Raw genomic sequence first — 26,698 nt, 5'->3', positions numbered from 1 at the left:
GTAGTCTATAACTCAGAGGGAATAATTGTCATATGACTGCACATATCATTTTATTTTATGGTTTATCAGAGGATATTGCTTACAGTTCTCCCTTTCTGTTGGCACCAAGTGTATACTCTATTTCATGATTATCCAGGACTGTCATCCATCTGCAGTACGTGATTGATATGACATTACATCTTATCACTTCCACAATTATTGTCAGACAACAGGGATAACGAGGATATCGGAGAGATAATTTACTGAAATAGCTCACTGAAATTTAATAATAATAGTAATAAACAGACACAATGGCACCACATTGCGGAAAGAAATCCAGCTTTTTGCTCTTTTCTTATGTAGTTACAAAGATATTGTCATGTGCAATGTATTGAGCATCGCAGAACTGCTGCATGTGACATGATCGAGGATTCCCATCTTCATCTCCTCAGTTCACATAGAAGGTAAATAAGAATTGTAGTGCTTCCTGGATTATGATCGTTTTTATGATTGATTTTATATGAACTTAAAAATCAAAACACTACAAGGCACATTGTTTTAAGTGAGTTAACCTTTTGTCTCCCTGACAAAGGCTTAAAATGCTCCATATGGACTTTAATTGTGAAGTTTGCTATTGTTTTTGGTCAAACCTCATAGGTGAAGGGATACACCTGGTAGCAGCAGGGTTTGGGGGTGTTACATGATGCTTGAGCTGTAGGGCCTAATGTGGGCGACAAATTGCTCCCATACGCAGTTAGAGAATTTCAGTTTGAACAGCGGAAATGTGAGAGTAACTGTGAACAACTCCTCAGCTTTCTGTAAATGATGGCGGCGCGCACAGACGCAGCGGCTCACTGCTCCTCACGTTCGGTGTTTTGTTTTTTACTTTTTCTACGTGTATCTGTGTGGATGTGTGTGTTTTTTATTATTATACAACGAGTAGAGTCCACTTACAGTCGTCAGGACCTTCTGAGTTTGGGATTACGCTGTGCAAGGAGCATTACATCGGACTACCACCATTTTCACGGCATTCCGGAGGACATAATAAGAGCTCCAGGGTCTCCGTGGTTGGTTCTTCCCAGCGGCAAGACAAAGAGGAAACGTAAACAAAGGAGGCAAAAGCGTGGCTGCAGGGCGGGCCCACTAGCACGGCTAAAGAAACAGCCATTTAAGCCACCGCTTCCAGTATTTTCCTCTCTAACGTCAGGTCCATAACCAACAAAATCGACGAACTGAGATTACAGATTGCAGTCAACAAGTGTGTACGGGACAGTAGCATAATATTACTCACAGAGACTTGGCTGCAGCCATCAATTCCGGACTCGGCTATTGAGCTAGCAGGCTGCACGGTCCACCGTCACGACAGGAACGCCACTCCGGTAAGATCAAAGGAGGGGTTTATGCATCTACACCAATGACAGCTGGTGCAAAAACACAAAGATTGTAGACAGCCATTGTTCCCCGGATTTGGAATATTTGACTGTGAAGTGCAGACCCGTCTACATACCTCGCGAGTTTACTGTTGTCATGGTAACGGCCGTGTATGTACCACCCGATGCTAATGCTAACTCGGCCATGGAGGAGCTGCACAAGACAATAAGCAACCAGCAGAACTCCCATCCAAACGCAGTGCACATTATAGCTGGGGACTTCAACCATGCTGATTTAAGGTCAGTATTCCCCAGATTTGAACAGCATATTAAATGTGCAACCAGGGGGAAAAACACATTGGATAAAGCCTACAGCAACATCCAAAAAGGCTACAGAGCAACCCCTCTACCACATCTAGGTTTGTCAGACCACATGTCCGTGCTGCTGATCCCTGCATACACTCCCATTAGGAGAAGAGCCCCCAGTCACAAAAACTGTGAAAACCTGGCCAGAAGGTGCATCACATCAGCTGCAGGACTGTTTTGAAAACACGGACTGGAGCGTGTTTGAACATCAGGACCTCGAAGAGCACACAACATCAGTGCTCTCATATATTAACTTCTGTGTCAACAGTGTCACTGTGGACAAACGTCTCCGGTGTATTCCAACCAGAAACCCTGGATGACTAAAGAGGTCCAGGTCCTGCTGAAGCAACGTGGCGCCGCTTTTAGATCCGGTGATGGTGTGCAGTACAGTGCAGCCAGATCTGAGTTGAAAAGAGGCATCAGAGAAGCCAAGGCAGCGTGCACAAGAGAAGGATCAAGACCACTTCAGCACCAACAACTCACGACAGGTATGGCAAGGAGTTCAGCACTTAACCAACTACAAACCTTGCAATACCACGTTGACTGAGGGCAATGCGGAGCTTGCGGAGGAGCTGAACCACTTCTTCGCACGCTTTGAGGTGAAGGGACCAGAGGCAGCAGCAGCAAAACATCGGACAGCAGCAGCAGCCCAAGCCTCATAGTGCAGGAATATGAGGTGAGGCGCACACTGAGGGCAGTGAACCCCAGGAAGGCCGCCGGACCAGATGGGGTAACGCAAAGGTCCTAAAAGAGTGTGCAGACCAGCTGGCTGGGGTCTTCACTAAGATCTTCAACACTTCACTGTCCCAGTCCTGCATCCCGCCGTGCCTAAAGTCAGCCACAATTGTCCCACTGCCAAAGCGTACTAACATTAGCAGCCTCAACGACTACCGACCAGTTGCTCTAACACCTGTTATAATGAAGTGCTTTGAGAAACTGGTCCGACGTCACATCATGTCCTGCCTGCCACCCACACTCGACCCACTCCAGTTCGCATACAGAGCTAACAGATCAACTGAAGATGCCATTGCTACAACGCCCACACCACCATATCTCACCTGGAAGTGCAGGGCCGTTACGCCAGGCTGCTCTTTGTTGACTTTAGCTCTGCTTTCAATACGATACTCCCGGACAGGCTAATAGTTAAACTGCTGGAAATCGGACTTCCTTCTACCACCTGCCGCTGGATCAGAGACTTCCTGTCAGACCGTGTACAGAGAGTTAGAGTGGGGCCTCATCTTTCCTCAGCCCTCAGCCTCAACACGGCTCTCCACAAGGCTGTGTACTGAGTCCCCTACTGTACACTCTGTACACACATGACTGTGTTAGTACCCACCCAGACAACGCAGTCATCAAGTTTGCAGATGATACCACCGTGGTGGGGCTCATCTCAGGGGAGATGAGACGGCGACAGAGCTGAAGTTCAGAGGCTGTCAGATTGGTGTGTAGATAACAACCTGGACCTCAATACCACCAAGACAAAAGAACTGGTAGTTGACTTCAGAAGGAGGAAGTCCGAGCTGCAGCTTGTCAGCATCAATGGGGAGTGCGTGGAAAGGGTCTCCAGTTTCAAGTTTCTGGGTGTGCACATAGACACAGACCTCCAATGGAGCTCTAACACCTCTGCGGTCTTAAAGAAGGCCCAACAGCGTCTCCACTTTCTGAGAATCCTCAGAAAATGGACCTGAAGAAGGAGCTGCTGACCGTCTTCACCGCTGCTCCATTGAAAGTGTGCTGACATATTGCATCGGTGTATGGTTCTCCAGCTGCACCACAGCACACAGAAAGGCACTCCAGAGGGTCATCAATATGGCCCAAAAATCATTGGACATCCTCTTCCCTCCCTGAAGGACCTGTACAGCACTCGCTGTCTCAAGAGGGCACGCAGCATCCCACGAGACTGTACACACCCAGGACACCGGTGTTTAAGCTGCTGCCGTCTGGCAAGAGGTTCAGGCTGCTGAGGTCCCGAACAAACAGACTCAGGGACAGCTTTTACAACAGGGCAATAGCCCTAATCAATGCAAATAGCTGACCTGATTGGCTACCTGCCTGGACTTTTTTAGGGGAGGTAACAATGTTTAAAACAATAACAATAATAATATTTATATTTATAACAAGGTGCAATAATAATTAATGTGCAATAATAACAGTGTGCAATACACATAACACTTCTTCTTTTTTATTTCTAAGTTAATATACTGTGTTGTGTTGTTTGTGTTGCGTTGTGATGTGTCATATCGTGTCGTGTTGTGTTATATGTAGTACCGACGTAGGACAGTTTTTCCAATTTCATTGTACTACTGTACTATGTATGACTGTGCAATGACAATAAAGAATTATCTTATCTTATCTTATCTTATCTTATCAAGAAAAAGGAAAGAAAGCAAAGAGGAGAGCAGGAAAAAGGAAGGGGAGCTAGTGCGCTACGTCAGTACTCTGGCAGGAAACCAGAATGTTCTGGACCGCCTGCGTGTGAGACGTACTTTTTGGCTTGGACTACAGGACAGCAGCCAACCAACGCATATGCACAAACTCACATACACTCACATCCATACATTCAAATCACACTTTTTTTTTGTAACCATAGTGCTGGCAAATTATTGTTTGGTACCCTGTGAAGAAGCAGGTAGTTGCAGTCATATGATCAGAGCGTGTGTGGGCGTGCATATTTTTGTGTGTGTAGGCCACAGATGGTTGAGGAAAACTCAGAGAACTCAGATCAACAGCTCACCTGCTGAGACTGTGAACGTTACACTTCCGACACACACGTACACACACAAAGTCTGGTAGAAAAAAAAAGTCACGCTTGCGGATCAGCGCCTCACCTGTGGAGACTGAAAGCTTCTGCTTCCTCTCAGGGAGAAGCTCAGCAAGCACACACACACACATGCATGGACACAGATTCCTTTCTTTCTGATTTGATTTGCATAATAGCATTGGGGAGCACATAGTGTAGGAAGGCACGTGTGACATTCTCGTCCAGTATTGAGAAGATTTAAATAAGCATTAACGTCACAGCTTTGTTTGCTTTTGATTTGCTTTGTGTTTGCCACTCACATGTGTCCAGATACTGATCTATTAATATATTTTTTTCAAATCTGTTATGGTGAGCATGTGAAAAGAAATATTTATGTCATGTTGCTCAAATTTAGGCTGAGGTTTGTCCACTATTATGTCTGGTCTCGAGTGTCACAGCGTATGCTGCTGGTCTGATCGCCGATTCTGATCCTATAACGGTGGAAACATCTTAGTTTCTGGTCAGCAGTATATGGATAGTACGACCTATGGATGGAAAACTACAGTTTATCCATTTGTATTTTAAGCTTGGAATTATATAGAATTTAGAATCACATTTGCTTCTTTGTTGATATATAATATGCAATTACTTGTAAATTACATGTTGCAGAGGCAGGCAGTCAGAGATGTTACCTGTGTTTTACCAGTTGTAAAGCAATAAATGGAGCAACAGCAGCCTGCATTTGTGACTTTTCACGTAACATTCAATAATGACATGTTTAGGAGCAGCTGAGGCGTTTGCAATAATTTGGCCGTTGCTGTGTCAGGCTGCGTGACACTAACTGCAAGTGTCTGACAAATACAGGAAGCGTTTTCTCATGTTATTAAGCTGTAAAGCAATTTCTGCACAGTGTCACTTGTCATCTCATAGGAGGAAACTAATCTTCCCACTGTGCACAAACTGGTAATGTAAAGAGATGAAAAGCAGGAAAATGAAAGTAGACACCTGATTATTGTTTTCTGGCACTAAGAGTAATTTGATATGATGAAAACTGATTTGTTGAATGTCATATAGAGGTTTCATATTGTTTCTGCTTTATGCTGAAAAAATCAAATCAGTTTTTGGTATGATTCACACACAGTAGCAGCACCATCTACAGTTTAACTCCACAGGCAAGAACCTCTCACAGTGGTAAAGAGCAGAAACATGTCGGCTTTACACACACAAATACACACACTTGCACCGACACACAGAGACCATATGCTGTAAGCAAGAGCTGTCTGGTGTTCAGCTCTATAGAGCGTCATAACCATTGCATGAATACATGCCAGAGGTCCTCCCTTTCTGCTGACATGTGTGTGACTTCTTTTTCTACTGTGACAAATGTTTAGACAAAATATTCTAGGTTAAGGTTAGAAGTCTGGGAAATATCTGGGTTTAAATAAACCATGACTGTTAGTAGGAAAAAGGAAGCAGCAACATTCTTCACACTTGTATCAATGGCAAACCACTTCATCCAATGCTTTTGCCAGGCTTTTCTTATTCGTTGCATGTGAAAGTTTGGGGGGTTTTGCTTTGTTGTAAAGTAAACCTCCATAGAGCTGCATAAAGTGGAGATATCATCTGAATTTCAGGAGTGGGACCACTGACCACACATTCCTCCACTGCTAAACTCTGCCACCAACCTCGGCACCGGGATGCCAGGTTTTCAGCTGCCTTCTCCTCTTCTGCTAAGCACCACAGGTAACCTCAGCACCGGGATGCTAGGTTTTCCGCTACTCATTCCTCCCCTGTTAAACACCACAGCTAACATCTGCACAGCGTTGCCAGGTCCTCTCACCTCCGCTACTTCCCACCGTATTTCAGCTAACATTCCTAAAACCAGCCATCCGACTGCTCCTACCTCCAGTTCAGAGCTGCACCTGGCCTAGCCTTTCGCCCAGGCTCCATTTCTCCAAGCTAACACCACACAGTTTTCGCCGGCCACAGCAATTCCTCCTCCCAACCCACCGGCCCCAAAGCCTTCTCCTGTATCTGCTAACCTTCGCTAACTAATCACCGCCGGTAACTATGTGGATTTAGCTGAGCTCATTCCTCCTCCTCTCACGCAACCTGCTCTTCGTAGGGTGATCGATGGCCACGACGGTTCCATTATTATACGTGGTGCGGCCCCTTCTCAGTCGAAAGAGCTCTCCCTGGTCGAGTTTGCTCTAGCCTTCTCGTTATACAGAGACATCCTCCACACCGCTTTTCCCTCCCGAAGACCAGACTTTGACTCCATCTGACCATTGTTCTCAACCTCGCGTTACGATTTGGCGGCACCGAATACTGTCAGTACCTCATTCAGTTCGCTTCTCAGGCACCTGCTCGCCTTCAGCAATTTAACCAAGACACCTTCCGGGGCAGTCCCGATCAGGAAATCTACTGCCGTCTTCGCCGCCCGTCTTCTCTCTCCCGCAAGTTGTGTGGCGCCCCGTCCCGTCCCACCTGCATAGTCTCAGCCCAAAATGATTCAGCCCTCGTGCCGTCCTTCTGTTCTCTCCTGCTTGACCCCAGCTCCCGTACCAGAACCTCTAAACCCACAATCTCCACCCCAGCATGCCTTTTCCTCACGGTTCAGACAGGCGGGGCAGGCCCATCACGCACCTCGGAGGCTGCACCATTTGCCATGACTTCAACGACTCCAGCTTTTCCTTGCCTCAACGCCACTATCTTCACTGCTGCTCCCTTTGCGGCGGCGGCCATTCCCGCCCTGCATGCCCCCTCAACCCCACCAGCCTCCACCCCCATCCACATTCCGGCACTAGAAGTTGCCTCATTTAAACACAAAAAAACAAAAAATAAAATAGGTGCTTCACCCCTTGATGGCTCCCAGTCATACCACCTCCCACGTCACCACCAGCTCACGGATTATCTACTCCGAGGTCAGTCTTCTCCGAACTCGGCGACCCTTCGTTGGAAGAGAAAACGCGTAACCTTTAACATCCCCAGAGTTCCTCGGGATAACCCTCGACACTGAACGTTTCCAGGCTCCCCTGCCCATCGAAAAGCTCAATCGCATCACCCTTCTCCTCCAAAACTTCCTCCTCGCTCTCTCTTGCTTCAAACGACGGCTGCTCTCCCTGTTGAGATGCTTAAACCTGCTTACCCCTAACTTCAGATCTACAACATCGCTGCATCTCTACCCTCCAGCTGAAGCATAGCGATTACTTCCTGGCGTGCACACTCGAGGCCACGTTCCTACTCGCCTTCTTCGGCTTACACTGATCCGAATTCACCTCCTCATCCTCGAAGTTCTATCCGACTCTTCACCCGTGCATGAGTGTCATCCACCCAGCCTCCGAAGACTGCTTCATTTTCATCCTCAAATGAAGCAAACCAATCAATCGGGCAGCACCATGCCTACATACTACTTCAAAATAAACTCTCCCTTAAGACCCTTCGAATCACTAACCCTTTACCTCAACCTCAGAAAATCTCAGCACACCTTACCTTCGGATCCTCTGTTCATCACCGAATCTGGCCACGCCCCAATCAGGACATGGTTCCTCTCACACTTTCGCCAAGCGCCCTCGTCTTCCGGGATTCCTCCAAATCACTTCCCTGGCCATCCCTTCCTCACCGGCGTCGCGACTTCTGCCTCCCGCAAAGGAATGCCTGACCACTTAATCAAGCTCCTGGGTCGATGGTCATCACAAGCCTACCTGGTATACATTCACAACATTCTCCAAAACCTCCGTTATGCCCAGTCTTGCTCCTGCAGGGGATGCTGTCTTTGGGGGTTCTGCCCGGCCGAGAGCCGTCGCCAGTCCCCTTCAAGGCCTTCCCCAAACCGCAGCACTAATCACACTCCCTCATCCCTCATCCCTCATTGCTCATCGTTACCAAGGGAGTGGTCCCTGCTAGTGAAAAAGAAAAATAACCAGTAGATAAACCTAGCCCTAATTGACAGAAGCAGCCAGCCTATGCAGGAAAAGGGTTGAAACATGGATTTCCCAAACTGTAGCATGAGGATCGTATCAATCTGTTTATTTGCCACTACGCAACAGCATCCTTAAGTTATTGATAAATTAATACCTTGATATTGAATTTCATTTACATGATATGTCTAGACTTTAAATAGAAACAAGCAGCAGATAAAAACAAACAAACAAAAAAACAAACAAAACAATGAACAGAAAAGCAGTTGTGCAGCTCCCAGCAAGTCTCCCAGAGGGGGCAAATTATTTTTTATTCTGCCACACCCTGCTAACACACATGCTAGTGAACACACAAAGGTGTAAAACACCTCATTCATTATCTAGTGTGAGGTGTTTGCAGAAACAGACACAGTGGGAACAAAGCAGCATATAGCTCCTCAGAGACAAGAGACACAGGGATTTACAGTGTGTTACAACACCTCATTGTGCCTAGCGCTCACTTTCCCTCTGTCTTCAATTTTCACCTCAACATGCCGTCATGCCACTGATGTTTACAGTCAGATTTCTTAGCATAAGGCAAGGGAAAATAATCCACATGAAATATTTATTGAAACCCTGAGTTATGTGAGGGTGTGAGAAAGAGAAGAGAAAGACCGATTGCAAAATCTTACGTTTTGCTGTTTAAATTTAAATGATAAACAATACTTAATAATAAATAAATATAGCTAAAGCCAGTGCAGAAAACTTTATTTTTCCATATTATGTTAATGTATTATATTTCTCCTTATGTTAACTTTTATCGAGTGGAAAAAAGTTAGTGTTCATCCTCCAGCTTCATGTGTTTATATTATGCTAACCATAGCTATGTAGCTAGCCACCACATAGCACATCATTATTACCAGCTACCCCAACTTCAGTAACCCTGCGAACGTCACTGTTTAGTTTTGGGTCTTCATTTATGTCAGAAGTGATAGCAGAGCTGCACGTTTAAATTTTTCAGAAATCTCTCAGTCAGAACATGGTATATCTACTTTAGATGGAAACTAGCGAGCTAACTCCCTGCTAACTTCAAAGTCCATTAAACTTAATAAATCCTGTTTTAATGGATGTCTGGATGTTAAACTTAATTGTTACACCTGGTAAAGCAGCAACACTGATCACTGAACTCTCAGTGATGCCGCAGTGTTTGTTTGACTTTGGGACCTGAAGAGTTTTGACCCGGAAACGGCTAATGACGTCTGACTTAAAGACTGGATGGGTGGTTCACATTTGATTTCATTTCATTACTGGTCAGCTTTTTATGTGACGTTCTTTCTTTCTTTCTTTGAACTGAGAAAAGAACATTGCCTGTTGTCTGAACCAGATAATGTTTGCTCCACCATAAATAACCCATCATAATTAATTAATGTGAACTTCAGTCTGGATGGATCTGGATCAACAGGACCACAAAATCATTTCACTTCTATTGTATATATGTGTGTGTGATGAGCATCAACTGGAGTGGACAATAGCTGTTATCTTCACATAGTGGTGGAAGTAGGTCTCACTCACTTTTTCTAATACACAGAAAGGCACAAATTTAACATGAAAGAAACTGTCACCTAGGAGGTCATGTGATTGTTGGGGTTTTCTCTGTTTTCTTTGTATTATTGTAGAATATGAAGCACCTTGAGGCAACTGCTGTTGTGATTTGGTATTGTATAAATAAAATTGAATTGAACTGAAATGAAATTGAAAAAAAAAGAAAAAAGAAGCTCATACACACACATTTGTGGCACTGCTGTGTACTGATGTTGTTAACCACTGTGCTGATTAAGTTACTCTGATTTACCTCTTCCTGTGGCCCATTCTCATCTACCATTACTTCCACACACAGGGCTATTTTATAAAATAAAAAATACTAGGGCTGCTCATGATTTGCAGTGGCAGAGCAATGATCAGAACAACAGCAGCTGAACCAGTCACGTCACTGTGCCCATGCTTTGCATCTTTCCAGCATCAACATGACGCAGCTGCTGTCAAACAAGGAAAGTTTTACATTGACTTGTATTTTGTTTGTCTTTTCTTCAGTTACAATCCATCTAACCTGCAGGAATTTTAGTTTTTAAGATCTTTCATAATTTTAAGGTTGAATTTACATGGATTATGCCCACTTATAAACCTTAAGTGAATATTTTGACTAAAGCCATGGAACTTTAATCTCACTTTTTATTAAGACTTAATAACTGCAGCTATGCATGTATAGAGTCACTAGTCAAGCAAAACAATATTATGGCTTTATTAACAGCTCAGTCCTGAGTGCCAACAGTGAGCATCTTTGGTTTTCCCTACCAGAACACTGAACAACTGTATTTGAAATTTGCAGTACAGATACATAAACCTTTTGTAGACTACAGCTGAATTCTGTACGTTTATATTTTTTTTATGCCTTGCCTATTTATTTTCCAAATGTATGTTTTAGATGGTTTTATATAGAGCACATTGTAGATATTGCTTGATTGCGCATAGTTAAAACTGTCTTTATATTTGAAACTGAATGTCTCAGTGTAACAGCTCATGTCTGATGGTGGGAGGGGTAGGCCAGGCACCATCTTGTCTGCTATGGTGTTCTCCTGTGAACTTCTATTATGGGTGGATGTATTTGAACATAAAAAATAAGGCAATGGCATCAAGCTATCATAAAATGGCAGATTAAATGCCAGCTTATTAAAAAGATAAGCATTGTGAGAGTTCAGCAAGCACACTACCTGACATGAACCGTTTGTCAGCACAACTGTAAATTTGCTAAAGAAATGTTTCTTTACAAAATGCCCATTAAGAGTTTGAGCAGATTACTCCCTTTAAGTATGCAATTATTTTGCAGTTGCAATCATTTTTCATGTGTTGTGAGGGATACATTTTATGTGTCTGCACTTGGAGTAAGCTAAAAAAAAAAACACCTCCAGACACCCACATACACAAATGGCAAAGAAAAACTCAACTTAGTAACTGATGTTATGATATAAAATCAATGTTCTGTAATTTATCTAACTTTTTCATTTTTGTCTTTTTGTCTGTAGCTATGATGAGTGTGTTGGTCCAGGTTCGACTCAGATCTACATCCCTACAGATGACCCACCTCCTTACTCATTGGTGGACCCCTGTCAGGGAGGAGCAGAGCAGGAGGAACGGCCTAGCTACTCCCTTACAGATCCTTCCCCATATTGCGGAGAGACCTCAGCCAGTGCTGCCTGGTTTTCTCCCTCCCACTACCCACTGGGACTGCAAGAGCAGGAGCATCAACATATTGCATCCATCTCCTTCCCACTGGAGGCAGCACCACCTTATGAGTCAATGCTGCCAGAGCAGGGACAACCCCTCCCTCTCATGCCATGTGACCTTTATAAACACCAATCAGAGAGGGGGGATGATGGCAACTCCCAGCAACTCCCTGCGAACCAGATCTCATAGGACAGTTAATTTGTTTCTCTCACCTGTGGGCTTGGTGAATTAAACAAACACTTGGGATGTGTGGAAAATAGCTTTCGTTTGCAGCTGTGACACCAAACGATAGTCCAAAAGATGTACATTTCTTCCACAGGGTTGCAAAGACCTGAAGAGGCTGAAGCTCCACTTGACTGCAGTGCAGTCAAAACTCCAGCTTTCAACCATTTAACTATTGTTTGTCTATGGACAAAATAAAACTTAAGAACTGCATTATACTGTAAAGTTCCTGGAATGGCAACTTCTCTCAAAGGCTTTCTTCTATGTTGTTTAGTTTAGTTTTGCCATGTTTTGACTGTTATCGTCTCCTTCTTGAAGTAGGACTGATACAAGAGTTGTGTGTCTTGTGCGGAGTTTAGTCTGAATCGCCACTAAACAAATGCATTTACATTTATCCATCATGTCATAGACAACAGGAAATTGAGTTTGTCTTTACAAGAAAGAGTATGAACAGTATAGATGTGGGTTTTAGTAGTCTAGTTTAAGGTATACACAAGCACACTGAGTACCATCCTTGAGTTTATTTTGCTGTGATGTCACATATCTGCATATTTAGAAATGTTTTGGAAAAAAACTGTACTTAGCTCTGATGTTGTATAGAACATGTCAACTACCAGCACACCACTGCTGATTTACAATTTCTATAGCGTGTGCAGACAGTAGAATGGTGTATGGCAACCTCCAGTGTTAGTTTGTTGGTAGTGGTAGTTTGATTAGAAGGAGTTTGTGATGAAATGGCTGTGTATAACAGGGAACTACCTGGACAAGGAATTATCAACATGCCATTTTTCCAGGTATATTTGTATTACCTTTTAGCACCATGATGATGCTATAGAAGACATTGCTAGCATGTCATTTGAATCTGTCATCACCAGAGAGGGGTTCAACTTGTCCAGCTGTATAAGTTGTCATAATTCTTCCAATCAAGGGCTCTGGTTTTAATGTCAATGCTGTAACTGGATCCCAGCAGCAAAATGTAGCTTGGAGCTCTCCTCTTGTCGAGGTTGGGTTGATGCAACGGAGAAGAAACACAGTAAACTGTAGACTTTATTATATTATTCACTCATAAGGGATGCATCTGTGTTGTTGTTCTTGTTCTGCTCTCATAAAATAATTCACTTGGCTTAAACAGTCACAATCTATTTTTGTGCATTGCACAGAGGTGAGCAACACATTGTTTGCGATAGCCAATAAACTGATTACTAATGAACAAAATAATCTGATGTGGAAACTTTGTGGGTCATTCCGTCTTAACTCATTAAATTTCTAGTAACTTCTCTTTTCAACCACCTTTGTTTTCCATGAAATGTTTAGAGTTCAAAATTTGGTTATATACTGTATAATAATTGCTGTGAAAATTTACCTTAAGATGTTAAATACCTTTCTAGATTTTAAAAACAACAACATTAATTTACACATTAGTGTAATATTTGGACATGTATCCTAAACACGATTTGAGACAGAGTGACCCAATAAGAGTTTTGTAATATGCAAAGCCTTTAGCATTTGACTCTAAAATATATTTCAGCTACAGTATCTCGACATTTAAACATGTAACTGTCAGCTGCGAAGTTTCTGCTGGTACTTGTAAATCAAAGGGTCCCCTTGAATGATTATTACATCATTCTGCCAGACAGGCACCAGACTTCTTTTACAGGCATTATTTAAAAATGTTTAAGATGATAAACATGCATGGCCTGTTTCAAGTGTTAGAATTGCAAAATAGTTCAAGAAAAGATAAAAGAAAATGATCAACGTGTCCTTGATACAGTATTTCCTTGTTATTTTGCTTTAGATGCATCAGGGGAAATTAGAGTTTATACAACAGCAGATATGTGGTCAAATGCATCCCATTAGCAGGTGGTTTGGGTGATCTGATAATGCTGTGTATTGGTGGTCATTTACACTAATATGCATCAGAGCTGTCTGTTGCTGAGCAAACTGCTTAAAGTGTAAACAAAGTAAATCCAGATACAAATGTTTTCGATGTCTCACCATTTATGCATCATTTCCTAATCAGAAACAAAGCAATAGATATGAATGTCTTAATTCTTTGTAATGTCTTGCATCAGCTAAAATGCATCAGCTGCGCATAAATTGAGTTGAGCAAAGGAGAAGTAAAGCCAGTCGGAAGCATTTGTAGTGAACAATTTTGCCAATTAATAATTAGTCAGCATTAAAATGGTAAATAACTTAATAACGGAGAGATAATGTTGTTATTTCGATATATATCTGCAGCCATTCTGTCAAATGGACCATTCAATCATTACACACTCCATTCTGTTAATGAGATGTGGGGAAACATCAGGGCAAGTAATTCCAAAGAAATCTAAATTGTTCATTATTTATTTTGTGTTTGAGTTTAAAACATAATAAGATGGGAAATTCTTTAAACTACAACAGACATGGTAACATGAGCTACAGTTACCATGACATAGACATGATCAGAGGGGGATTTTTACAATGTGGGTGTTATCTCTGAACAGCCAGGCTGGACAAAAGCAGAACAAATCACAAACTTTTCTAACCTTAACCAAAATGGAACAAAATCCCAGACAGCCACTGTTGGTGCACAAAATATGAATATACCTGCATTATGGTCACCAGACAACCTGATCTATTACCTCAGGTGTCTGTGTACATATGTTATATAATTTACTATATGTGTCACAAATACACAAAATGTTTGAATGAAGTGTTTAGAGTTAAAATTCAGGCTATCCTGGAGACACTAAGACCTGTAGACAACATCATCATTCACCAGTTATTGAAGCAGGAAGCCACTGAAGGCTGAGCTTTAATAACAATTTTTTCAATGTTAGTTTAATTGAACAAATTGACAATTTTTTTAAGTCGTCTTTTCGTGTGACATTGTGTTTTAGTTAAAGATGTGCCTATTAGCCCCCAGACTGTTAGCTTGAACATTGTAGCCATAATTATCTCAAGGCAACCAATCTGCTGCTTTGAGCTAAATCTCTGGTGATGTACTGATTTACTGATGTGGGTAAAAGCATGCTATTATAACTGAATCCCTGTTAAATGCCTTGTGATGACAGATTTTACTGAAGGATACCATTTTCTTGACTGTTTCGAGCTGTTGTTAAGGGTTCTAGTTAATCTTTGGTTGTCTTTTGGCTCAAATTAGCACCTGGAAACGAGCCACTCACAACATTGACTTCATTACGTTAGAAACTCAGTACTGCTTTTAAGATTTTAAGCATTCAGTCAAGAGTAATTTTCTCTTATGGATTACCATATGTTGTAATAAAACGTTTTTGTCTGCCATTTCAAAGTTTCTCCACTGTTCATGTTTACTTATTTTCCTCTCTTTCATTTTTCTGACTTTATATATCTTCTTTAATGGTGTTATTCTTATTCCACATTTAGGAGAAAATTAATGGGGAAAAAGTATAGAGTAATATCATTTGGAAAAATAATTTGGAAAAAAAATGATGGGTTTTATGAGAAGATGCATAAGCCACATAACAGACGTGATATAATCACACAGGCTATCAAAGACTCAGACAGGCACATTTAAACCAATTATGTATTTTGACCATATCCTCCTGAGAACCGAGGAAAGAAGTATCTTCCTGTTGAACTTTTTTTGTGATTTCCTGTCTCTTTGGAACTGAAAGAGGCCACCCAAACACATGAGATATCATCAGAAAGACCAGGATATCCCCTATTAGGCACATCAGGACTTAGTAGGGTATCTCAAATAAGTCAAAAGTTATATAGGCCAAAATGACAAATGTCCATAAATGAGTATGCTGGGTCTCGGAAGAATATTTAAAAATCAGACTTTATGGTAAACCAGTTTTACATTTATCCAGTAGGGGGCGCTGCAGAACAAACAAGCCTGCACAGAAACTGCTTTGGCATGGTTAGATACAACATTTACCTAACTACAGCAGTGTTTCCCAACCTTGGAAAAATCACACGGCACCCCACCAAACAAAAATGTCACAAAAAGCATATTGATAATTTTTCCCTGCGCATTAGGTATAGCAGAATTGGCTTGGTTTGTCCCCAGTATACATTTTTTGCTTTCTTCTGATCACTACTCATGCTAGGGCCTTCATCTGGGTCAGAATTTTCTCCAGGACCTAAGTCAGATTACTACTTTGACTTTGATAACTACTTTTCTTTTCAGATATTTATCTATTGCTATTAAGCGTCTCACAGCATGACTATTACGCAATTGCTTCTTCGTCTTCCTCTGTTTTACTGGCAGTTGGCAACCCATTTAATTAGAGCAGGTAGTACTCTAGTGGAAGAGAAGGTAATTGTTCTGCCCGTTACTCACGCCGATCGCTTAGAGTACTAATCAGGTGGAACGGTTGGGAAACACTGAACTACAGAACGTCCTGTTTCAGAGGAGGAATGTGTCACACCTTTATTAGATTAAACAAAAATGAAAAAAAAATGGAAAGATCATGAAAGTTGTCTGATTTAATGCAGTTAATAGGAACTGTGTGAATTTTTTCTTAGTTAAAGTAGACAAAAATTATTTTTTTCCCAGTGTCTCAGTCTTTAACTTAATTGTTCAGCTAGGATTGCATTACTTTGAAGGCGCATTCTCTGTAAGTAAATAGTATGTTGATGGTTTACATGTGTAACCAATCATAATCTGAGTAATTGGTTCTGAGCTCTACAATGTTGAAATATTGCATCAGTGTGACATTTGCACATTTGCATTTTTTCTAAACAGATCTTTAAAAGTTGGTAATTATGGGTTATTTTAACCTGACATATTCCTCAGTGTGGCTGTTGTGGTTCTGTGGATTTTCTGTTATTATTTTCCGTGTTTTTGGTAGATGTTTAAGTTCCCTGAGCATTTAAATAGGTTTCCTATCTGCTCCTCTCTCTGTCACATTTTTTTGTGTTAAGTGTTAGTCTTCTTGTTCTTTCATACTTGTTAAGTTTTAGTACCCATTGTTATTTCCTATTTTACATTGAAGATTTGTTTCTGTCATGCCTTGTGTAGTTTTACTCTCATCTGCTTGATTGTCCCAGTGTCCAGTGTCTGATTATTTTCAGCTGTTCATCCTTACTCTCCTGTTGGACATTCCCTAATCAGCATTTATATTTTTTCACAGCATCTACTCCATTTCCCGTGTTTGTTCCCTGTGCTGAGCATACTGTTAGCCTCACTCATTGTGGTTATTGGATTATTGCTTCTTTACTTTCTGGACTTTACTATTTTAGACTTTCTCTTATAAACCATATTAAAGGCTCACCTTTTGCTGAAGTCGACCTCTTGTGTTCTGCGTACGATCTGATATCGTCGTGTTGGTGTTGTTTCCAGATCATCATGAAAATGTTGTTCCAGGATCAACATTGCAAGTGACCAATCGGAATGTTGTGACGTCATACTTTTGCGACTTCGGGAAAAACCGCCGTAAAACAAAAAACTGTACTTAAGCTGCGAGAAACCGCCTCTGTCCACCGATCAACGGACCCTGACCCTAATCCTAACCCTAACCCTTTAATAAACGGTAAGCACAATTGATATTGTCCTTGCAACATTGGAATTTCATAAATGCACGAATGGCTTGGCGCGCAAAAGAATAACGTCACAACAATGTGATTGGTCACTTGCAATGTTGAACCTGGAACAACATTTTCATGATGATCTGGGAACAACACCAACACGACTATATCAGATCATCCTGTGTGCTGCATTTGAATCCTCAGCCTTACACTCCACACACCTTCACATCCTCTAACTTCATACTGTTCTCTTCTACATTTTGTTTTTGTCTGGTATTTTGTTCTGCAAAAAAATTTGCAGTTACAAAAATGATAATAATAGTAATGTCAGTAAGATATTTGGAGAGGTTAGCTGAAGAGTCACAGGGAGATTTTCTGGGTTTGTATTGACTTTTCTTACAGAACTGTGGAGGAGGGGAGTCTCATTTTACTCTATTAAACAAACTCTCTGACAAAACAAAATCTTTGACAAATATGAAGGTACTCTCTTTCTAAATGATGTGGTGCACAAAACAACATGCAAATGGCACACTTTGTGGCAATGTGAACCTTTTTTTTTTTAGAGCTACATAGTTACACTGCTGGAAAATATGCAGTCATGATATATCTGTTCATCTTCTGTTTACAAGTTGCAACATAGAATAACAGGAATTACAGAAGGAGTCGTTTATACGGAGCCTTTTTGGTGGATGTCATAGTAACAAAAACACAGATTTTCGTGATTACTTTAATAAGGGTTTGACTTTTTGTAACATTAAAAAGGAGTGACTGTAGATGAATAGTTTCCACTCCTATTTGCCTTGCCAATACATGCTAATTTAAATTGAAGCTTAGTTTCAAGTCTTTTATTTCACAATGATTGTTTTTGTTTACCGTCAGTATGTTTGCATGAATCCTCTTTATTGTTAACCCAGTCAACTACCTAATCCACATATCAGTGTGAGCAGTTTAGTTCAGTTCACCAAGCTCTGTGCTTTTGAATGCAGGGAACATGTGATTTATTTTTAGAACACTTTATTTCCCAAAACTGACCTGGGTAGATTTTTAAGATGCTTCTGACATGTGCACACCTAGCTTAAGTCCTGTTGGACTGGTTTATAAGTCAGTCTGAGACACTGTAAACAGCAGTTATAACTTTAAAGACCCATTGACAGGCTACTGCTCGTAAATAAAAAGGTAAGATGACCTATTATTAAAAATCTGTTTTTCTGCCCTTAATGTGGAATTGAATCCAAAGGACTACACTAAACTTCATTTCTCTTGTAGAAAATGAAAGCTCATATTGTGCTCCTGATCCTTGTTCTTGTGGTCGGACTTACAGTGATGCCTGCTTATTCCAATGAGGACTCTAAAGGTAAGACCTGTGTGTATGACTTAGAGAATACTCAAACAGCCCTTACTAAACACTAAGTTTGTTTATGATGGTTTCAATCTTACAGTCATTCCAGATTACATAGCCCTACACGAGCTAGAGAGAGATGAAACTTTGAAGCCATTTACACCAGAAAACGCTGGAGGTATGTTAACTAAGGATAGTTTTTTGTTTGCTCATATTTGTATTTGTGTGTGTGTGTGTGTACCATGTTTAGATATCTTTGTGAGGCCCAAAAATTAGAATGCTACTATACTTGTGGGGACCAACAGCCCTTATGGGGACAAAATGCCCATCCGCACAAGTTTGAAGACATTTTTGAGGCTCAAAATGTGGTTTAGTGTCAGGGTTACAGTTAGGTTATGGTTAGGTTTAGGCTAAGGATTAGAGTTAGCCATTCACTTGTGATGGTTAGGGTAAGCGGCTAGGGAAAGCATAAGCAAGCAAGCAATTTATTTATATAGCACTTTCAGAACAACACAGCTGAACACAAAGTGCTGTACACTTGGCATGCCAAAAATGATACATGAATAAGTTAAAAAAAAAAAAGATTCACCCAAAATAAATAAATAAATAAGAGTGACAACAAATAATAAAATGAGCACAAATAGCGCCAAATAAAAAAGTATAAAATGATAATAAAAATAAAGTCAAGTAGATGTCCTCACTAAGATATGAAAACAAGTGTGTGTGTGTGTGTGTGTGTGTGTGTGTTTGTGTATGTGTTTGTGTTTAAAGTCTTTACCAATATGGCCATGATGTTGCCATGAAAAAAAAACAAAAAACTGTACACGCAGTACCTCAGGGTTGCACCTCAGCACAATTTTGAAAGTGCTGACAGGTGTACTGCACATAAACTTACCAGAAATGTAGATTTACTTAGACCTCTCACAACTATGAAACCAGAATATTTTAGAGTTCAGGATAACAGACGAAACCTTTCTCAGAGTATATTGTGGTTGTACTTGGTGTGGAAGTAGTGTTTGACTTAATGATCTTTTTATTTTTTTATTGCAGGACAACCTGATGATCCATGACAAAAAAGAGAGGTTTTCAAAAGCTTCTTATAAATGTGGCTCCCACCTAAGGCATGCTGAATAAACAAACATGGCAATCATACAAATAATGCTAATGTAAATATTTTGTGTTATATTATATACAGAAAAATAATAAACTTGGGTTTAAAAGGAAAATCTGATATCTTTAATTCCTAATTTACAATGCTCTAATTTAGATGATTATAAGAATACATTTTCTTATATGATAAATAATTAGTAAAATAAAAGGTACGTTACTTTGTATTTGATCTTTACCTCAGAGAACTCACATGTATGCTATGGAACACAATGAAGAACTTTAACTATAATTAGGTTGATCAGACCTTCCTCCAGTATTGCTACCTTTTATAATATGGAAAATATATAGTACTTTGCAGAAGAATATAAATCTACTAAACAGAGACTTAAAAGAACAAAACTGTTGCATTGTAAAGATGAAAAAAAAACCTAAAGGTTCATATATATATATATATATATATATATATATATATATATATATATATATACATATATATTATACATACAATTTTTGTGTGCTTTAAAATGTTGTCAGTGTGACTGCTTTAAGTGTCTTTATTATATGTATTTATATATGCATGAATAACAACTATTTTTATTATTACTGTTATAACCTAGCGTTTAAATCTGAATGATACACAGTTAGGATCCTGCGCTAAAAATACAACCATTGCACAATATCAGATCGTATCATCTTACTCTGAACTCATCGTGGACTTTAGCGCCCTCTGGTGGCTGATCGTGTAAGTGCAACTGTAGATATACACCGACCTTTAACTCATCCTGAATATTACGACCTGTTGGGAGGAATTTTTGGTGTTATTTTAAATAAGACGTGTTGGGGGAGAAACTGTGGGGAGGGAAACGAAGTGCAACTTCTCTAGATGTAGCTGTCGTGTGGCGGAGTTGCACAAAGCTTCTTTTCCATCAGTCTAAAGAAAGTTCGCCCGGCTGCCATGTGATCCGTGTGCCGAACACCGACCAGAATGTCAGCCGTCACCGTAGCCTGGTTCTCGGTAAGCGACACCCACTTTTTTCGCTGCCGTCCAACTGAACCGCGGCACGTCGACTTTATCTCATCGGCGGTTTTCCCCTTCGCTTAAATTCAGCTCGAGTTGTCAGCAGAGTTTTATCCGGTGATCACGGAGTTTCTGTAGGGAGCAACATGCGCTCCTTAACGGGACTGGCTGCCATTGCCGGGGCGGCAAGTGTCTACCTCTACCTGCTGTCCACGCATCTTCCCCCGGGACCCAAGCAGCTCCAGCCTGGCTCCCAGGGGGAGCACGAGGAGGTCCAGGAGTACAGGTAAGGAAAGTTTGCAAACTTTGCATGCAGAATTCAAGCTGGGACAAAAATATTACTTTCTGTGATTAGAGCCACTTGTTACTGATGGATATGCAGGTAAGTCAATTATCATAACAGTATTACATTAACCTGTTCCTTATTATCAGTATTATTGGGTATCTTTGACAAAGCTGGTACTCATGGTACTCCATTCTTTAAAATCTATGTGCCTAAAATTTGAATTTGGACTGCATGCATTTTTCATTTTTCACCAAAGCACTGTGCTAATACTCTTCATAAGCAGGAAATCTTGGTTGAGAGAAGGTTGTGGCTTTTTTTACTTACACGCTTTTATCTGAGACATTTTTAGTCATGGGGAAAGTGAAATAAAATAGTCCCTGGATACATTTATTTTATGACACCCCTAAAGTCTGTCTTAAAATTCCTTGGGGATTCCCTGGCCTCCCCCCATCTTGGAAACCACAGCATTAGTGACATATAACACAGTAGTGACATTCCCATCGTTGAATTAGTTGGAACATGATGTGAACTCATCTAAAGATATGAAGGTCTAAAATTATATATGCCTTAAATAAAGTATATTTGTTTTTAAAGTATCACATCAACAATAAGTATCACATTAACAATTTATTATTATTATTGTTATTGTTGCACTAAAATATTATCTGCTTGATATTTACATCATGTCTCCTCAAGTACATACTGGACCCAAGCTCGATTAACTCACTTCTAAGTGTGTATGTGTGTGTATTAGTGTATTGAAGTGATTTATTTTCTATATGTGTGTCTCTGCGTGTGTGTGTGTGAGTGAGTTATGAAACTGATATGTTGTAATGTGCCAGACAGTCAAGTGTGAGGTTGTCTAGAGATGATAGAATAACGCAGACCAATGCACTCTGAAGCCAAGAGTAGGATCCTTGAGTGTGTATGTGTGTGTGTTGGAGAGAGAAAGGGTGCACTCCCAGTAAAATGATATTGCCCATATTTTGTTACTTATAAAGTAAAAGCATAGCGTGAGTGGACCTGGTGAGGTGACGTTTTCTATGTCTATCTTTGCTATAAAAATATAAAAGTACAATATACTTGTACTTGTAATGTATTCATTAATAAATAAACAATGCTGTGAAGGTTTGAAATACTCAGGAAAACCTATAAATTCCCTACAATTGGAAATTTGCAAGAAAAGCAACTTTCAAAATGTATGTTTACTGCAATTATAAAGTTAAAACATTGAGAGAAAAAGCAAAGTCCATCCAACTCTAAAATGTAACCTTTTTGTTTTGTTTTTTTTAAGGATCATGTCACCACTCTGTAATGTTATATCCACTCCACTACTCTACATACACAGCGAATGCTTCATGAAGACATTAGTGAGGATGTGCAACATTAACTGAAATCTAAACAAACTATCATCCCATCAACATCAGTACATCATATTTTCCTGGTTTGTTTAGCTCCAGTATACAGCAGTGGATCTTGAAAGTCCAGACGCACTTACTTATTTGTGTTGTAATTTGATCTTCAGGGTCATCCACTGCAGGTACGATACATGGAAGATGGAGATGTGATCAGATGCTTGCACAGGAAGGTTATGCCATTCCTTTCAAAATTTTAGTTGCTTTCTTCTGAGTTTGTAACTTTAATCTTAGAATTTCTGAGTGATTTTTTATTACAAATGACTTTAATCTGAATAAACTGAGCATCAAAATGAGGTAGAAAGGTGGTTTAAGTGACTTTGACATGGTTGCCATGGTTGCTGGTGCCAGATGGGCTGATATAAGTGTTTCAAAAACTGCCGATCCACTGGGGTTTTTCCACCTGACCACCCTCATAAGAGATAATATCCAGTGATCAACAGCTCTCTGGATGAAAATGCCCTGTTGCGGTCAGGCGAGAATGAACAGACTGCATTGAACTGATAGGCAAACAAATAACTACTCATTACAACCAAGGTATGCAGAATAGCATCTCTGAATGAACAAAACATCAAACTTAAAAGTACATGGGCTACAGCAGCAGAAGACCACACCGGGTGGCACTGCTCTCAGCTAAGAACAAGAAACCGAGGCTAGACTTCACATAAGCTCACCAAAAGTGACTCGAAAAACACTGAAAAAATGTTAACTGGTCTGATAAATCTCAATTTCTGCTGTGGTCCGAATTTAGAGTGATCAACATGAAAGCGTGGATCCATCCTGCCTTGTATCAGGGGTTCAGGCTGTGAGAATAAGTGAGAACCTGTAACTAAATTTATCACTGAAAGAAACAAGAAATTAATTAATAGTTATATAGCAGCCCCAGTCACATTTTCTAATGCTGGGGATTACAATCAGCCTAATACAGCCCAGCTTCATATCAATATCAAGCTAAATCTCTGTTCCATGTTCAAAGGTTTAAACCGCTTAGTGGAAAGCTATATATGAGTGTTATGTGTGTGTGTGTGTGTGTGTGTGTGTGTGTGCAGAGACATAATGTTTTGCATGAGGTTATGTATAAGCAAAATTTAAAAGTGCCCATGATGACACTTGTAGCTGCTTGAATACAGTACATACACTCATGCAGTTTCATGTATCTGAGCCCTTATGCATCATCAACCTGTGGACCAATGACAGAACAGAATATTCGTCCACTGACCAGTTGGAACAAGGAATACTGAATGCCGGAGCAGCTGGCAGAGGAAGCCGGCATCTTGAGTTTCAACTGGGGGGATTTTATTGTGTGTGCATGTGAGCTTTGAGAAGTGTCTTCCTACCCTCTGCACAAGTCTACAGGCAGCAACACTATTTCTGTCCTTCAATCAGATATATCCTGTTACTCTCTGATTCGCTTTGGTGCACACATGCGCACAGATAGACACACTTCTCTTACACTTCGTGTGTGTGTGTGTTTTTTTTAATCAAATTTAAAAAATACTATATATACAACTCAAAAAAAACTATTGCATCATAGTCATGCTGACATTTTTGCCTATAGGTGCTGTAGTTCAACCAATGCAGTAGAAGTTAATGGGGTTTTATTTCAGGCTCTCATAAAAATCCAGATTACTTATATACTGCCATGTACGTGCCGTCTATCACTGTATTTTTTCCATTTATTTTTAATTAGCACGAAGCAGAAAATAAGATGGTGAAAGTGATTTAAAACGTATCAGGTCATTTATTGTTCACGGTACTCAGGTAGTGAAGTAGCATCACATGTGAGCAGACAATGGTAAAAATCAATACCAGTTTATTTTTTTAATCTTTTGACAAATAAAGGTAGTCAAACAAACAAAAGCTCACAGCTTGTTAAAATAGTACATACTCTGTTTTTGCCTTATATACTGTATTTCCATGCACACATCATTCTTGTGTTTGTTCCATCTAGGCTAAAGTTCCCATCTGACCTGGACGAGCTACGGGAGCTCGCAGAGATGCTCAAGTTTTACAAAAGACAACATTACACCTATGTTCTGCTGCTCTTCTGTAGCGCATACCTGTACAAACAGTCTTTTGCCATACCTGGCTCCTCCTTTCTGGTGAGACATACAGTAATGCAAACAAATGATCCGAACCAATCCTGTGTTTTGTTGTTGATTTCTGATCAATTTCTTATTCCTACGTGCAAATTTCTTTTTAACAGAGACTGTTATTCTTCTTCAGAACATGTTAGCTGGTGCAATATTCGGGCCCTGGGAGGGTCTGGCGTTGGCCTGCATGCTCGCCACCACAGGCTCCACTTTCTGCTTCCTGTTATCTTCAGCATTTGGAAAGCAGTATGTGGTGTACCTCTTCCCTGAGAAGGTGGCCCTGCTGCAGAGGAAGGTAGGCATGTTTTAAATCCCCTTCTCACCTATTCTCTCACTTTATACTACGCAGCAGATCATTTATTCAGTGAAGGATAAACCAATTACAGTTTCCTCTTTACGTCTTTTTTTTAATCATTTGCTGTCTAGGTTTTAATTTTCTGTCATTTCCTTTTATCTTCTTCTCTCCTCACCCATTCTTCTCCCTCCATCAGGTGGAGGAAAACCGCAGCAGTTTGTTCTTTTTCCTCCTTTTCCTTCGTTTCTTCCCTATGACTCCTAACTGGTTCCTTAACATCACCTGTCCTGTCCTCAACATCCCTATGCCTATTTTCTTTTTCTCCGTGTTCATAGGTGAGACCATAGTTTCAAACATGAAACATGCAGACTAAAAAACCTACAACACAAGTACTGATCAGTCAGCCACCGCTCTCTCGCTTTCAGGTTTGATCCCCTACAACTTCATATGTGTTCGCACCGGAGCCATCCTCTCAGAGATCTCCTCACTGGATGACATATTCTCCTGGGGGACGCTGGCTCAGCTCCTCGCCATCGCCCTCGTGGCCCTCGTGCCCGGAGCACTGATTAAACACTACAGCAAAGGTCGCCTCAAAGTGGATGGCATGGACAGCAACGGAATCAGTGAGACTGATATGAAGCAGGAACGGAAGAGGCGATGACGGAGTGTGAGGTAAAAGAAGACCTAAATGTAACTTAATGTGAGAAGAAGTGAGGTGAGGAAAAACTGACCGCTGGTTGGCATGTGACCTTTTGACGACTCCAGATTTCTGTAAGGTCACGCCAGAGAGTTATCATACCTACAGTACGATCTGTTCTGAACTTGGCTTCTGATCATGTTACACCAAGTTTTAATACTGCAGGTTCCCCAAAGGTTTGGGGTAAGTTTTCTGAGATGGGGCTGGAAATTTTTTGGGCTCCTTTGTTACAGCAATACAGAGGCATTTAAATGCCCTAAAACAATAAACTTATTATTTAAATAAATACGCTGTAATGATCTGCACCTAATGTCTTAATTAAACAGGACAGGACTGGCATTTTTATAAGGCTTTAATGTTACTCAATTTCTCTTCTATCAGCAGTCCAAAATCTAGAAATGTTCAGATTATTAATCAAACATTATGAACAAAAGCAGCATGTCAGAGCATGTGAGAAGGTAAAACAATCATATGTTTGAAAAATATTTTACCTTAAAAATAGCTGCGGGTTTATTTTTTCAAATTTACCTTGTTTCATGCCATTTTTTTAACCCTGCGTAATGACCCTGAGAACTTTTTGAACTTAACCATCTACCAATCCCAATCTAAATCCTAAAACAAACAAAACATAATTGAAATTGAACATGCAGTCTCAGTGTTTCTTATGGATATGATGATTATGAGTGTTTGTCATACTGTGAGTGAAACGTCTTCAAGCAACTTAAAGAAGTCCAGATGCTTTTCTTTCCAAGCTCTTTAGACTAGGATGACCTGGATGACTGAGAACCTTCACAGACACTGTGAGTTTCCTTTCTGGGCAAACTGAAGGGTGTCTGATATACAACATCTTGGTGTTCTTTAAAAAATATAATCGAATTTAGTGCCTTAAAATTACTTTTTTACATTTACATTTTTTACAAGTTTCCATTGGCTGCTATTCGGGGTTTGTCTCTCTGATCTGGATTTTGTGTGCAGAAGGCTGTCTTGGTGGAAAATACACACAAAATATGTATGGTAGATTTACACTGAAAATCCTACCTAGCTATTTTTGTTTTAACTTTAACACGTTAGATCAGCGGTGAGAGTTGAGG

General features: G+C 40.5%; 2 protein-coding genes and 1 long non-coding RNA gene across 5 annotated transcripts in view; all 3 read left to right on the top strand.

Annotated features, from left to right (window-relative positions):
• bean1 (brain expressed, associated with NEDD4, 1) overlaps positions 1 to 15,136 on the top strand; it is a 50,192-nt gene extending 35,056 nt beyond the window's left edge. For all 3 annotated transcript variants that reach the window (XM_039621459.1, XM_039621460.1, XM_039621458.1), the window contains one exon: positions 11,435 to 15,136. In XM_039621459.1, the coding sequence (XP_039477393.1) occupies positions 11,435 to 11,825 (391 nt within the window). In that variant the 3' untranslated portion in view covers positions 11,826 to 15,136. The remainder of the gene's footprint in view (positions 1 to 11,434) is intronic.
• Positions 15,137 to 18,400: 3,264 nt separating this feature from the next.
• On the top strand, positions 18,401 to 19,919 carry LOC116323563. The gene is made up of 4 exons (XR_004199716.2): positions 18,401 to 18,530; positions 18,621 to 18,708; positions 18,794 to 18,871; positions 19,744 to 19,919. It is a non-coding gene; the product is annotated as an uncharacterized LOC116323563 (long non-coding RNA).
• A 748-nt stretch (positions 19,920 to 20,667) lies between these two features.
• Positions 20,668 to 26,681, top strand: LOC116323535 (transmembrane protein 41A-B-like). Its single transcript, XM_031743889.2, has 6 exons — positions 20,668 to 20,818; positions 20,912 to 21,107; positions 24,474 to 24,624; positions 24,749 to 24,910; positions 25,107 to 25,245; positions 25,336 to 26,681. The coding sequence occupies exons 2-6, from the start codon at positions 20,968 to 20,970 to the stop codon at positions 25,569 to 25,571; spliced, it is 828 nt and encodes a 275-aa protein (XP_031599749.1). The 5' UTR covers positions 20,668 to 20,818; positions 20,912 to 20,967; the 3' UTR covers positions 25,572 to 26,681.
• The last annotated feature ends 17 nt before the right edge of the window (positions 26,682 to 26,698 follow it).

The sequence above is a fragment of the Oreochromis aureus genome, linkage group 13 (genome assembly GCF_013358895.1).
Source record: "Oreochromis aureus strain Israel breed Guangdong linkage group 13, ZZ_aureus, whole genome shotgun sequence".
Classification (NCBI taxonomy): Eukaryota; Metazoa; Chordata; class Actinopteri; order Cichliformes; family Cichlidae; genus Oreochromis; species Oreochromis aureus.
The sequence above is the reverse complement of the archived record's forward strand: the minus strand, read 5'-3'. Positions and strand labels throughout refer to the sequence as shown.

Coding starts and splice junctions, on each gene's coding strand:
- LOC116323535 (XM_031743889.2), top strand. CDS start 20,968: ATGCGCTCCTTAACGGGACTGGCTGCCATTGCCGGGGCGGCAAGTGTC. Junction 21,108..24,473: donor GAGGAGGTCCAGGAGTACAG/GTAAGGAAAGTT, acceptor TGTTCCATCTAG/GCTAAAGTTCCCATCTGACC. Junction 24,911..25,106: donor TGGCCCTGCTGCAGAGGAAG/GTAGGCATGTTT, acceptor TCCCTCCATCAG/GTGGAGGAAAACCGCAGCAG.